The sequence below is a fragment of the Etheostoma spectabile genome, chromosome 4 (genome assembly GCF_008692095.1).
Source record: "Etheostoma spectabile isolate EspeVRDwgs_2016 chromosome 4, UIUC_Espe_1.0, whole genome shotgun sequence".
NCBI lineage: Eukaryota > Metazoa > Chordata > Actinopteri > Perciformes > Percidae > Etheostoma > Etheostoma spectabile.
The window spans coordinates 17,851,375-17,865,427 of NC_045736.1; the positions used below are offsets into that span (position 1 = coordinate 17,851,375).

General features: G+C 41.2%; 3 protein-coding genes across 3 annotated transcripts; 2 read left to right on the forward strand and 1 right to left on the reverse strand.

The window, feature by feature from the left end:
- Window positions 1-555: 555 nt before the first annotated feature.
- On the reverse strand, window positions 556-5,116 carry sdhb (succinate dehydrogenase complex, subunit B, iron sulfur (Ip)). The gene is made up of 8 exons (XM_032513260.1): window positions 4,961-5,116; window positions 4,130-4,263; window positions 3,220-3,305; window positions 2,719-2,855; window positions 1,670-1,786; window positions 1,491-1,592; window positions 1,260-1,382; window positions 556-1,127 (listed from the first exon to the last, which is right to left on the reverse strand). The coding sequence occupies exons 1-8, from the start codon at window positions 5,030-5,032 to the stop codon at window positions 1,047-1,049; spliced, it is 852 nt and encodes a 283-aa protein (XP_032369151.1). The 5' UTR covers window positions 5,033-5,116; the 3' UTR covers window positions 556-1,046.
- Window positions 5,117-5,327: 211 nt separating this feature from the next.
- On the forward strand, window positions 5,328-7,682 carry mrpl20 (mitochondrial ribosomal protein L20). Its single transcript, XM_032513286.1, has 4 exons — window positions 5,328-5,578; window positions 5,839-5,949; window positions 6,227-6,304; window positions 6,410-7,682. Exons 1-4 carry the CDS (start codon window positions 5,492-5,494, stop codon window positions 6,581-6,583), a joined length of 450 nt encoding a protein of 149 aa, XP_032369177.1. The 5' UTR covers window positions 5,328-5,491; the 3' UTR covers window positions 6,584-7,682.
- A 487-nt stretch (window positions 7,683-8,169) lies between these two features.
- atad3 (ATPase family AAA domain containing 3) lies at window positions 8,170-13,773 on the forward strand. The gene is given in 17 exon segments (XM_032513228.1): window positions 8,170-8,510; window positions 9,031-9,107; window positions 9,376-9,477; window positions 9,585-9,644; window positions 9,887-9,956; window positions 10,045-10,210; window positions 10,478-10,547; window positions 11,031-11,126; window positions 11,128-11,187; window positions 11,286-11,342; window positions 11,418-11,543; window positions 11,647-11,771; window positions 11,883-11,934; window positions 12,067-12,137; window positions 12,263-12,430; window positions 12,788-12,896; window positions 13,037-13,773. Coding segments are annotated over 17 exon segments (2,064 nt in total). The 5' UTR covers window positions 8,170-8,314; the 3' UTR covers window positions 13,496-13,773.
- Window positions 13,774-14,053: the final 280 nt, after the last annotated feature.

The following is a 14,053-nucleotide window of genomic DNA, read 5'->3' on the forward strand; positions in this document are numbered from 1 at the left end:
ATTAAAATGAGATTTATTCTATATTTCTATGCTAAACTAAAATCTCCTCTTCCACATAGGCTTTGAATGTTTGTTTCGGGTCTAAGCAGATGTGTCACCAGTGAGACACCAACATCTAAATTAAAACACTTTAAAAGAATGCAAACAACTTGAACTAAAAACGACTTAAAAAAAAGAAGAAAAAAGCATACTAAAACGTGCCTTTGTGAGGCTTCAACTAAACTTTGGAGTACTGCAGGGGCTACGTGAAATTTTTGTAATAATAAATGGATTAAGTGATTTGAAATGTAGCATTTAAAATGTTTTTGTTATGTCATTCTATCTCTGCCAGAGCTGTATTATACCGCTTTACATAGACTTTTTTTCTACCAAAAATGTTTTGCGCTGGTAAAACTTTAAAAAATAAAATTAAAATAAAAAAAAAAGCTATTCAAAGGGGGTACAATATTGAAAAAAGTTTGAGAAATACTGATATAGAGGACACCAACTGCTACCCATCGTGGAACTGTGTAGCAACACTAGTGACTTTAAATAATAACCACTGAAAACAGCTGGAGGCATTTCAACTATTTATTTCCAATCAAAAGAAAGACTGCTGCTGGTATGTTGGATGATCTGAGGGAACGTATACACTGTATGTCTTTAAATGAAGCAACCGCTGAAAGGCAGCAAGTTAAAAAAAAAAAAATGTTTACACACAAGGAAAACTTCTTTTTACTATAATATGCAGCAACATGTCACCCAATTGCACAACCATACACATAGTTGCATTAAAGATAAATACCTGTTATGGTACATGTAAGACACACACAAACACACAGACTCATGTGCATTCATCCTGTACATGTGTTTATTTAAGTCCTCCAACCACACACACATTTCCATTACAGTTGACTGCAGTCTGTAGTGTGGTGGTGGTGAAGCTGACTGCTGTACAGGCCATTCAGACCTCAAAAAGCATCAATATACTAATATAATAACATTTCTTTTATCAATATTTAATTTTATCATGGAGGGAAAAGTTGTAGAAGAGGACAACTGTGGTTTCAGACAGAAGCCACCTTCTTCTCTTTGTATGTGGCCATCATTTTCTTGATCTCAGCTATTGCTTTTCCTGGGTTCAGGCCCTAAAATGAAGACCAGAGAGATGAGGAAAGAGCCGTCAGAAACTGCACAAACGGGACGTCTGTATTTCAAAGTCACAAGACATACATAAGCTGTGGTGTGCAAGTGGCTGCAACTGTTTGCCGACAGGTTACCTTGGGGCAGGTCTTGGTGCAGTTCATGATAGTGTGGCAGCGATATAGGGAGAAAGGATCCTGCAGCTTGGACAGACGCTCCTCTGTGAACTCGTCTCGCGAGTCAATCATCCAACGATACGCCTGAGACAACAGGATGAGACCCATAAACTCGTCATCTGTCTGGTTATTTTTCATACCGATTAAGATTTCAATCAAGTGAGTCCTATATTTATGTGCTCAGACACACACCTGCATCAGCACAGCCGGCCCAAGGTATTTGTCTCCATTCCACCAGTAGCTGGGGCAGCTTGTACTGCAGCAGGCGCACAGGATACATTCATACAGCCCGTCCTACACAGGACAAAAAGCTTTTTATTTTATGATGCATTTCAATGTTTGATTTAAAAAAACAACAACAACTGGTGTACCAGTTTCTGTCTGTCCTCCACAGACTGCAGGTACTGCTTTTTCCCTTCCATTGACTCATCCTTCTTCTTCAGGTAGGGTTCAATAGACTTGTATTGGGCGTAGAAGTTACTCATGTCCTGCAAACCAATAGCATATTCAAGAATTTAGTCGGCATACAAATTTCAGAATAAAACCTCTCTTAAATGCATCTGAAAATACATACATTTTTCCTTTATGGAACTGGATGCATAAAATGTATTTATCCACTCTAGCTCTGTGAAACGGGTGTCTCACAAAGACCCTGCCATTTGTTTTTGTTTTTACACTTGACGTCAAAAGCATTTCTTGTTGAGTTTAGTGAAGGGTGATCTGCATAGACAGCCGTTTAAAACACAAATACCCCGCTGTATACGTGTTTCTAACCTAACCTTATCTACTTATAATGATAAAGGCTCCCAGTCTCTCTGTTTTACTACAGGCAGATTCCCCTCACTCGCTATGGTGGGTGGCGAAATAAGATCAAAGAATCAACCGATAAACACTGTCGATTTCTTACCATGAGCTCGACAAAAACTATTTTTGTTCAGTAATTTTCTGCGGTCTGTCAGCTGGTGAAGGCAGCGGCTGTTATGTAGCCACATTGTTGACTGTATTAATAGGTAACATCTTATGATTTTGTTTTATTATGATTTACTGTGTTTTTTATGATTATCAATTTGTTTTAATTTATGTATTTGTTTGGCCTGTGAAGCACTTTGTGACTTTGTCTGTTATAAGCGCTATACAAGTAAACTTGACTTAGTGTCCACTCACGAAAGGCCAGGAATATATCAACCAAGAAGAAGTGGAACAACCTGATATCACTGTAATATTCAGTTTTATTACACGGCTAGTTTGAATACTCAATTCTGATTCCTGGAAGCAACAATAACATTTTATTTGTTTGTTGAATTTACACCAAAATTTCCATTTGCATATTTTCCATGAAAATACAGAGGCGACTAATGATTAAATTAAAAGGAGTCAAAAACATTTTCACATAAATAGAAATTGATGGATATTTACTCACAGGTACCAGGTCCTTGACCACATACATATGTGGTAGAGGGTAAATCTTTGTTGGCTTGCTAACGTTGGTGTCAATCTTGTTAAGACAGGCAAGTGTGTTTCCTCCATTAATGTTCATTGCACAGGATCCACAAATACCTTAATTTAAAACAAAATAATAATAATAATAAGTTTATAGAATTTCTAAGACAGGATAATGTGAAGACAAAAACAATTTCCTATCACAATACTGGACATGAGTATTTTGTTATTCTAGCGTAATAACATGTTTTATAGGTAAAAGAAGAGTAATGTAGACTCTAAAAAGAGTCAAACAATGGAGAGAGTGCAGCACTATCTTTTATGGTTGAAGGACCTGTAGTTGGCATGAACTTTAAAATGGGTGGGTTCTAATGTATTAATTGACTACTAAATTAACAATAATAACAACAACAACAACAACTACAACAACTACTACTAATACTATTTACTATTTGTTTATTCTGGCCTCCATGTTACTGACCTTCTCTGCAGGAGCGGCGGAAGGTCAGAGTGGAGTCCATCTCATTTTTGATCTTGATCAGGGCATCAAGAACCATTGGGCCACAACTACATGGAGAAGAACAAAACAAGTCTGTGAGGACAGAATGTCAAGACATGAAAGTATCTGATGTGTTTGACTTGTCCAACAAGAACATCCTGACAGATGTTATGGCCTAAGAGCATTTTTGAGTATTGGACTCTTTTGGCTGGAGTGAGTGGAGTGTTTCTCCGAGCTGATTAGAGAACAGATGAAGGAAGAGGACTGGAAATATGCCAGGTTGTCAGAGCCACTTGAGTTAAATCTACATGAAGGCTGTTCACAGTTCATTAATAATGCTCTCGGTTTCCATGTGCTTGAGTACTGCTTTGAACTTCACTAAAAGATAAGCCTCCACTAGTGCAAATGATTAGCTAATAGTAGTGCTATTAAAAATAGCCGCGCGCTCGCTCGCTCGCACACTCGCGCGCACACGCGCGCGCGCGCACACACACACACACACACACACACACACACACACACACACACACACACACACAAAGTATCAATTTTAAACTCAATTTCCCTGTTTTCGTTTTTTCAACAAGTGGCAATGGAATAAATTCAATAATACACTTGAAGTGTCTTGGTAAAAAAATGGATTTAGTTTAAACTCATGTATGGATCTCAGAACATCGTGTTGCGTATATACGTAGCAAATCATTATAAATTACATTATAAATATAATTGATTGTGTTTTTGCCTGCCTCTTGGCCAGGACTCCCTTGAAAAAGAGGTTTTTAACCTCAACGGGACTTTCCTGGTTAAATAAAATAAAAAAATAAATCAACAATAACACAGAAGGATGCACTGCTGCCCATGCAGCACTGGGCTTCCTCATGGCAGCACCTACGTGTTGAGGTCGATGTCGTAGGTCTGCATGCGTGGTTTGTCTCCTGGAGTGTCTGGGTCCCATCTGTACACCTGGAACTTCTTTATTCTGGGTTGAGCTGCTGGGACCGCTGCTGTTTGGGCGTACCGCACCGCCTGACAGCAACGACAAGGGGAGAGAATACATTTCGTATACATCGTTCATTTTGGCACGCTACTGTCACTCTACATGGCTTAACACTAACCCTAAACCACTGCAACATCAGTGATCAAAAAGCTTCTCTTTTACCCGTTAAAGCACAAACAATTCAAAAATCACCAAAACATATCATGGCTTATGTATCGTTCATCATCACTCCTGGTGTTATGAAACATTGCAGTGACGTGATTGCTAAACGTGGCTATATTATAAAACGGCATTATACATTTTCTTTCGTCTGGTTGATTATTGTGACTGAATTCTGTACATAGTGTGTCACTCTGTTATTTTATAAGAACACACATTAGGTAGCGTTAATGTTAACGTTACTATAAGACGAACAATGTTTACACCTTATTTAACTCGTTTCCTGCCATATCGGGTGTTTACATGGATTTGAATTGTCTACAGGTTAAGCTAAACACACAACAGTCAGTAAAAAAAAAATAAACACGTTTAAAACGCTATTGTTGTGTCAATACAATTACAATTAACATTAAGGGCTAGCTAGCTAGCTTAGTAGCTAACTGAAGTTCAGAGCATAGACGGAGCCCTCTGCGACGTTGTCACGTTACTCTGAGAAAAGCGATGACTGAAACTGACAATATCAGCTGATTTAAACGGTTTAATAATACTAAAGACTTTTCAACATACCACCAGTCCTGCGGGGGAGCGGAACGCCAAAACACCACAGCGGCTCAAGGACGTGAGACCAGCAACCGACATTTTGGAGTTCCTCTGACCTCCAGCGCCTGTTATCCAAGCATACAACACCGGGGCTGCGTCACTGCTCTGGTGGGAGCGCGTGTTTTGTTGACTAGCGTCAACAAATGAGGCGTGGAATATTTGTGGTTAATTTGAATTTTTTGAGTTTTATTTCATAGTTCTTTTACCCCATGGACTGTAAAAAAAGGAAAAAAGGTTTAGCTATCATGATATATTTCTTGGCTTTTTATGTCAGCAAAACCCGGGCGGAATAGAAGTCACAAGATGTCCGGGCTTATAAATCAAGCGAACCCGGTACTCCTCCGCTCTTCTCTGCCAGTTGTACTCATAGCACGGCGTGTGTGGAATTGAGCTCACATAACAAAGTCTCTTTACTGGTGGAGCTGGTCTAAGGTCATTTAAATAGTATTTATATCCTGTTTGGAGATTGTGGTGAAGTCGTTCACTAGAAGAACAGACATGGTATTTCTGACGTTGTCTTGTTTGATCAGAAGTCGTGGACCTGACAGATACTGGAAAGTTCAAGAAGTTCTCAAAAATGCACGGGTAAGGCCACGACTATTTACTGGAATGAAGAGGCTGAGCTGTTCCATACTGTCAAAATGTTGTGATTGACATCTGTCTGGTAGTTATATCTAAAGCAAAGCAGTGAGTCATTTGCTATATTGTTCTGCTGTGTAGAGTTGGTCCATGTTGTTGGATTATTTTAGAAAGATGCCTCATCATTTCACTCTAATATTAATAACATAATGACACAACGAAAATCACTTTGTGTCAGTCATCCTCCCTCTCGGTTCTTCCAACAGCACTTCAGAGGCAGAAAGAACCGCTGCTACAGTCTGGCTGTGAAGGCGGTCAGGAGAGCTTTTGTCTATGCCACTTCAGCTCGGAGGCTCAAGAAACGTTACATGAGAACCGTAAGACACGTCCTCCATAACAACAAGTCCATGCCTGGCATACAGGCTGCAGTCTCTCAATGAGATTTCATTTGTAATATCCTAAAAAGAGCTTCTAGCTACTATGTAACCCATGCTACCGGTATCAGTATAGTAACCAGTATGCCTCACCTGTAGGGAGTCTTTGGGAAATGATGGAGGCATTGTATTTGACCAAACCACAACATGAATTGTGGATTTAATTGAGCAAGGTACACAATATAACTTTATTGTATTTGTTCTGCTTTTATTTCTTCAGCTCTGGATCACACGCATTGCAGCAGCATCACGAGAGCACGGCATGAAGTATCCCGCTCTTATGCACAACCTCACCAAGGTTCGTTGTGTTGAATGTTGCAGGATTAGCACCAGTCCTCTCTACATTCTTTATGTTTGTTCACTTTATCTGTATGTGACACATTTCTTCTCTTCTCCCATACAGACCAGCGTTCAGCTTAACCGACGTGTGATCAGCGATCTGGCGATCACTGAACCTCGGACATTCCTCTCACTCACAAAGCTGGCACGTGCTCGGCAACAGGAAGGCTTTCGTGCAGCATTGGGTGACGGCAAGGAGCCTTCTGGTGTCTTCTCCCGCATTCCTTCGCTACAGTGAAGGACTTTCTGCAGTAACAGATTTCCAGTTCTGTGGTTTTGGATTGTGGAGCTGTCCATGAGTCATTCAGGCGACACTCCTTGCTTTACAGTTGTCACTTCATCTTAGTATCTGTCACATAATATAAGGTTAATTTAGTTAAATTATTTCATTTATTTTTCATGATACTTTATTGCTCACAATACCAGGGCTGCTCCACGACCCACATAAATGACCTTTCTTGACACCAGAGTCTAATGACCATATGTGGCTGAAAAAGTGTTGACTGATTGCTGATTGGAGAGACCGTGGCATGATGCACAGCGAGACCTGTGTCTTTTTGCCTGCACCATGTATAAACAAGTCGACATGGAGGCTCACGTGGGTTAGCCCCACACTGATTTTAAACAGAGTTACCAGCAGCGCAATGTCACTGAAGTAGAAAGGGATGCAATATCTTGCTCAAGGACACTCCAGCAGGATGGATGATTATTGTTGCAGTTCCTTGATCCCTGACCTTGATGACCTTGTAGGAAGGTTTCTCCACTCACTATGTTACCCTGCACCCATGCTGCGATTGTGTTGTCCAAAGCACTGGATCCACAAAAACAAATTTGACAAGTTTGGGCAACCCCTAAATCCAGTTGTAAATTATTTTTTAGTGAACTATTTCAAGTCAAGTTTATAGTGGATTAAAGAATTATTATTTTTTGGAAGTGTTGCACTCTTATGTCAAGGATACAATCAAAATCCAAGATGGCAGCTGAGGTTAAACATAGTGGCAAGGGTTTGTCCACAGACAGCCCTGCTTCTGCTCTGTCACTGATTTCAATCCAACACCTCTATCATGTGTGCCAGACCTTTCCGTACAAAAGACTTCGCTAGAGTCAGACTTATCAGTTTTGAGATAGAAGATGTGACTTATCAATTTCCACAAGCTTCCCTGTGTTTGCATATGCAACCTTTTGTTAACTTATGATTTGATGCTGATTGTGAGTTTTTTTGGAGGGGGAGAAGAAGAGTGACCTCAAGTTTTCATCTTTGTGTAAATATATATTTTACCATTTCTTGTGGCAAGGTTGTTCTTTTAAAATATTCATTAAACATTTTTGGTATTTCATTTGTCCTCCTTTCTTGTTTCTATTTAAACATGTTAAGGTCCAGGATGTGATTTTGAGAAATATTTTATTCTAGACATGTTGCTATCAAACATGGCTGCTATCAAACAAATACACAAATGTTCTTATGGCCATGAGCCACTATGCACAGTCTCACAATCTTAGAGAACAAAAGGACAAAATGATCAGCCAGCAGGGATGTTTAAGAAGAACGAACATCCAGGTTTCAAGTCTAAACATTCCTCCAGTCAACATTTATTCTTGATAGATGCTCATTGCTAGACACTGAGATACAAAGCGCACACCGCACTAACAACCTGATGTAACCAAACGAAAACTAGTCCTGTGAATTGCATCTCTTTTGACCCTCTGCGGCTACCATACAACTTTGGGTGGGACCTACGGGAATGACCTCTGCTGAAGACGGTCGTTGGAACAGCCAATGAGAAGAAGAAGTACTCGTTACCAGCCAATCGTCGTTGCAGTTATTCAAACAAACCTGTAAAATCTGCTGCGCCTGCGCAGAAGATTGCGGCATGACACGCGTGTAAGGGAAGTACAGTGACAGGTCTGGAGCAGAAGCTGCCTCTCCACATAGAACCGGCGTAACTGTGCTTCACTTATTGTCCTTAAAATGTCGTGGCTGTTCGGTTTGAACAAGGGGCAGCCCGAAGTGCCTGCTGGTCTCCCGGTTCAGCCCCCACCACCGCCGCCGCCGCCGGCCGGAGGCTCCAGCGGCGGAGGAGATAAAGCCAAGGACAAATGGAGCAACTTTGATCCCACCGGGCTGGAGCGAGCTGCTCAGGCGGCCAAGGAGCTCGACAAGTCCCGTAAGTTTGTTGTGCACGGCCTGTTAGCTCAGCAGAGGAATCACCTGATTATAACAACATTACTACACACACTAAGTCTCGACTCTCCAGCATCCACCTCCTCTCTGGTTCATGGTGGTGGTCGCTTCAGTGATGCTACAGCTTAGGTAATGAGGCCCACACTCCCTGGCCAACACACCGGTACACATACCGGTACATTTAATTTACTCTTTCTGAAATTGTTTGCTTATGCGAACAACGTTGTTTCAATCACCTTTATTCAATCTACTAGACTGTGTTCAAAGGTTCATCACCTTGCAATCAGGCTCCCAAATTCTACTTGTTCCACATACATGCTCACAGAATGTATCTTGTTATGAATCTTATGATTTAAGCATTTCCCATTACCGTTTTAGCGAAATGATGTAGAAAGAGGGACTAGTGACACATCTGTTAGGATTCACCGATAGACAAATAGAAAATCTCCATGTTTAAAGCCCTCACATCTTTTCACTGCCTCTCTCCTCCCACCCCCCTCCAGGACATGCCAAAGAAGCTCTGGATTTGGCTAGAATGCAGGAGCAGACAACTCAGATGGAACATCAGAGCAAAATGAAGGTACAGCTAACACACACATACTAAACGACTGCTTCTCTCTTCATCTGCTGCCGGACAACAGTGCTTTTTCAGAGAATTAAGTTCATTTTGACAGTGCTACATCAACCAAAGAATATGTTACTAATCAAGTCCTGTTACTGGATGGATAATGGTGCTGAGAGATGCAGTAGAGTTGCATTAAGCATCCGTCGCAATGGATTAAAATGTTCAGCAGTGTGTTAATTGGGTTTAATAGATTTTGTCATCCTTTTGCGCGCCTCTGTAACAGGAGTATGAAGCAGCAGTTGAGCAGCTCAAAGGCGACCAGATACGAATCCAGGGAGAGGAGAGGAGGAAAACTGTTAATGAGGAGACCAAGCAGCATCAGGCGGTAAGAACAGAAATACTTTTCCTTTTCTTTTAGTATATTAAAAACAATTGGAAGTATGCTGCTGCGATTTGAGTTGAATAGTGACAATTGGTTGTTTTCTGCTACAGAGAGCTCAGTATCAAGATAAACTGGCCAGACAGCGATATGAGGACCAACTAAGACAACAGGTGAAGTTATCTCCTACATACAGTATTTTAAAATAAAGTGTTTTAAAATGAGACCCGGCGGGGCACCCTGGTAGCTCAATTGGTTGAGCGTGTGCCCCATGTACCAAGGCTCAATCCTTACTGAAGTGCCCCCTCCCTTCCTGTCTACAGCTATCCACAGTCATATCAATTAAAGGCAATAAAAGCCCAAAACATAATCTTTAAAATGAGACACAGCATCATAATGTTTTTTTCTCCAACAGCAAGCCCTGAACGAGGAGAACCTTCGCAAACAGGAGGAGTCTGTACAGAAACAGGAGGCCATGAGGAAAGGTACAGCACTATATAATGCTAATGACAGGCTCTTTTGGAAGATGTTGAGCGGTGATTAATGTACTTGTGCGTGTCATGGTTTTAATAGCGACGATAGAGCACGAGATGGAGCTGAGGCACAAGAACGAGCTCCTGCGGATAGAGGCCGAGTCTAAAGCACGGGGCCGTGTGGAGCGAGAGAACGCCGATATAATCCGCGAGCAAATCCGTCTAAAGGCTGCAGAACACAGACAGACTGTTCTGGAGTCCATAAAGTAAGTCACACTGACTCAATAAGATTTCACACTGTAGTATGTATAATGTTGAGGATTATATAAAGTGTACTGATATGTCTTGGTGTCCTGAATCATGCAACCAGTCGAAACTGGAATAAATACCAGTAAATATCAGCAGTTCCCCCTCAGGATAAATAAAGTTCTATCCATAGTCTGTCTTATCGTAGATGTTTTCAGTTTTGTATGTTAAGTAACAGTTGAATCTTATAAAGGCATGCTGACAATTGATGTGTATTTACTTTTAAGGACTGCAGGTGCTGTGTTTGGAGAAGGATTTAGAACCTTTGTTTCAGACTGGGACAAAGTCACAGCCACGGTGAGATTTCTGTTTCAGTTTACTGAATGATTTTACTTTATTATGAGATCATAATAAGAGCTGAATTTGCCACTGATGGAAGGACAGACGTTAGACAATTAGTTTTAAGATATACAGATACCTCTAGTTCACTCCGCCATAAGCTTGTTTATAAAGATCTGGGTCTAGTCTCTAAGACTGGTACCGTTTGTCTATTTAGGTAAACACATTACACATCTTTGAGTGCCCACAAATTCAGTCCATTTTTGCTTTAACCAAATAATGGTTAAAGCAAGTCACACTGCGGCTAAATACAAGTACCAACATTACAATCCTTTATCACACATATTTGCATTTGCTAGTATTATAGAGTAACCATATGTTTACATGTAAATGGTTTGGGATGATTTTAGGTGACGTTACTTCTTGTTGACGTTCGAAGTATTTTCGAACAAAACTTTTAATCTTCTTATAATATTGTGTTACTGTTCATCCCATCACCAGGTGGCAGGACTGACCCTTTTGGCTGTGGGAGTTTATTCTGCCCGAAATGCAACAGCGGTGGCGGGACGTTACATCGAGGCCAGGCTCGGGAAGCCGATCCCTGGTGCGGGAAACATCCCGATTCACTGTGGCAGAGGCAATCAAGCATCCAGTCAAGGTAGCCAATTAGAAATTAATCCTTTGCTTATTTTGTTCCCTGCAGATTTTGAATGTGCTAATCATACTTTTTCCTCTCCCGCCTTCTGAACTATTTAGATGGCGAAACGGCTGAAGAGCAAACCTCAGGATGCCCTCGAGGGAGTTGTGCTCAGTGTAAGTAGACTACAAAATCCTTTACAATGCATGTAACCAGCATGCATTTTAAAGTTGCATTCTTCTATCTCTTAGCCTACCCTGGAAGAGCGTGTACGTGACATCGCCATAGCAACAAGAAACACAAGGCAGAACAATGGCCTGTACAGGAATATCCTCATGTACGGCCCTCCAGGCACAGGCAAAACTCTCTTTGCTAAGGTATACCCAAGGACTGAACAATGACTGATGCAAACATTCACATACAGTATATGGAAAAAGATGCTTTGTCTAACTGTAAGGCATTTCTTTTTCATTCGAGTAGAAGCTGGCAGTGCATTCTGGGATGGACTACGCAATCATGACTGGTGGTGATGTGGCACCCATGGGCCGTGATGGTGTGACAGCCATGCACAAAGTGTTTGACTGGGCTGGCACAAGTCGACGCGGGTAGGCTACTTGATATTATATCAGATGGACAAATCTACAAACAACAATACTGTCTACTCCAGATATAATATAAACAGATAAAAGGCTTCATGAATTTTTATCCTGTTACAGACTTCTGCTTTTTGTTGATGAAGCTGATGCATTCCTTCGCAAGCGATCCACTGTAAGTCTACCTTTACTCAATTTCCCAGAAACCGTGGATAATTTTGTTTCAAAACATATTTCCCTACCCTTTATTTCTCCTTGACTTATTTTTAACTACGTAATGTGCAATCTGTACTTTGTTTTTTTGTAGGAGAAGATCAGTGAAGACCTCAGAGCCACGTTAAATGCATTCTTGTATCGCACCGGAGAGCAGAGCAGCAAGTAAAAATGATTTACATTCTGTATAAATAAAATGTACAATGATCTTCACTTTATTTTTACCTTGCCTATACAACCTTGGCTACTGCGCACCTTTAAGCTGCTTGATTTCTTTGTTTTTCCTGCAGGTTTATGCTGGTGTTGGCCAGTAACCAACCAGAGCAGTTTGACTGGGCAATAAACGACCGTATAGATGAAATAGTGAATTTTGCACTGCCAGGTCCCGACGAGAGAGAGAGGCTGGTGCGGTTGTACTTTGACAGATATGTGCTGGAGCCCGCCACAGGAGGGAGGCAGTGAGTACAACCTCCACACAGCAGCACAGCAGTTAAAACCGGGCACCAAGCCACTGCACACTATGGATGCATACTAAAACCAGTAATTGGGCTCAGTCCGCCATGTCTTACACTCACATGTAAACGTATTCATTCTTAGAGATTTTGATAGAGTGAGGGCTGAGTCATGGCTGTGACAGGATGAGTATTAGATTCAGACTCTTTTGAGATGTAGGCCATTAAACATCCTGCTGGGCATCTGGAGCCTTTATCGTCTCTTATGTGAGAAATTTGTTTTTGGACAGTTGAGGACAAAAAATGGCAACGCATTGCACATAAACGGTAACTTACCTTTGTCCCCATCGTGTGTGTGTGCAGGAGAATGAAGCTTGCACAGTTTGACTATGGTCAAAAGTGCTCTGAAATAGCAAAATGGACAGAGGGCATGTCAGGAAGAGAGATCTCTAAGCTGGGTGTGGCTTGGCAGGTATGTTTCCTGTAGTCATTTTGAATAAAAAAAACTGTATTTCACAATCCTTTTACTTTAAGAAAATGCTACAAGATTTAGGTTTTTGGTAGGTAAATTATTTTATCTAACACTTGTTGATGACTCATTTTCTCTTGTAGGCGGCAGCATATTCCTCTGAAGATGGTGTCCTGACAGAGGCTATGATTGATGCTCGAGTAAAGGACGCTGTCAAGCAACACCTTCAGAAGATGGACTGGCTGCATGGAGAGGACGAGGCAAAGGCCAAGAGCCTTACACCTCCCACAGCTGGAGGGAAAGGCAGCGGGGGGAAAATGGGCTTTACTTTGCCCCTCAGTGAGGCACCTGAGGCTCAGGAGGTAATCGCTCCAGTTCTTAAGATAAATTTGGAGCAAGCAGGTGAAAATATAACGCCTCCTTCAGACAACGACCAATCAGCAGAAGGTAAAAGTGCCACCCCAACTGGACAGGACTGTAGAGATGCTGCAAAAGAGGCAGAGAGTTTAGCCCAGCCTGCTGCCACCATTGACAGTGAGAGCAAGAAAGAAAATGAAGACAAAACTGGATCTTCTCCTCCAAAGGACGGAACTCCAGTTTGAGTCATAGATTTGCTCAGTGGGGCAGTGTTCTGTCCTGCCTCTGAAACTAGTCTGTCAGATTATGTCTAAAAGTCTGTTGACTATCTGTGACAGAAGATGAGTTCAGCAGGTAATCAATTAACTATACAAAACACAAAAGACTCTTTGATTCTAATATATAATGTATACATTGTAAGTGTACTTTCATGGAAACCAGACTGTGTGTCTGTAAGTATGTAAGTGTGAAATGTCACAGTGGAAATCATTAAATGGATTTGTGTTTTGTACAGTAGAAGTTCTGATGTTTTTGGGGCAAAATGTTGTATAACCCTACAAAACCTTTTTATAACATTGTTTTATATACACTTATATATTTTTTCTTTTAATAAGAGACAGGGTATAGCAACAATATACAAAGTGGCAGAGGTGTACGCAGAGATGAGGTGGTGATCCCGTCCTATAGAGATCCACATGGGATGGCAATAATTCACAGTAATGGCCAAGGGCTTTAGGAAGCTTCTTCTACAAAGCAAAGTCAAGGGCATGAAGCTGTCCTTGGTATAGAATAGGCCCCATGAT

Coding starts and splice junctions, on each gene's coding strand:
- sdhb (XM_032513260.1), bottom strand. CDS start 5,032: ATGTCGGTTGCTGGTCTCACGTCCTTGAGCCGCTGTGGTGTTTTGGCG. Junction 1,787..2,718: donor TGGTCAAGGACCTGGTACCT/GTGAGTAAATAT, acceptor ATTGGTTTGCAG/GACATGAGTAACTTCTACGC. Junction 1,593..1,669: donor TGGAGGACAGACAGAAACTG/GTACACCAGTTG, acceptor TGTCCTGTGTAG/GACGGGCTGTATGAATGTAT.
- mrpl20 (XM_032513286.1), top strand. CDS start 5,492: ATGGTATTTCTGACGTTGTCTTGTTTGATCAGAAGTCGTGGACCTGAC. Junction 5,579..5,838: donor AAGTTCTCAAAAATGCACGG/GTAAGGCCACGA, acceptor TTCTTCCAACAG/CACTTCAGAGGCAGAAAGAA. Junction 6,305..6,409: donor TTATGCACAACCTCACCAAG/GTTCGTTGTGTT, acceptor TCTCCCATACAG/ACCAGCGTTCAGCTTAACCG.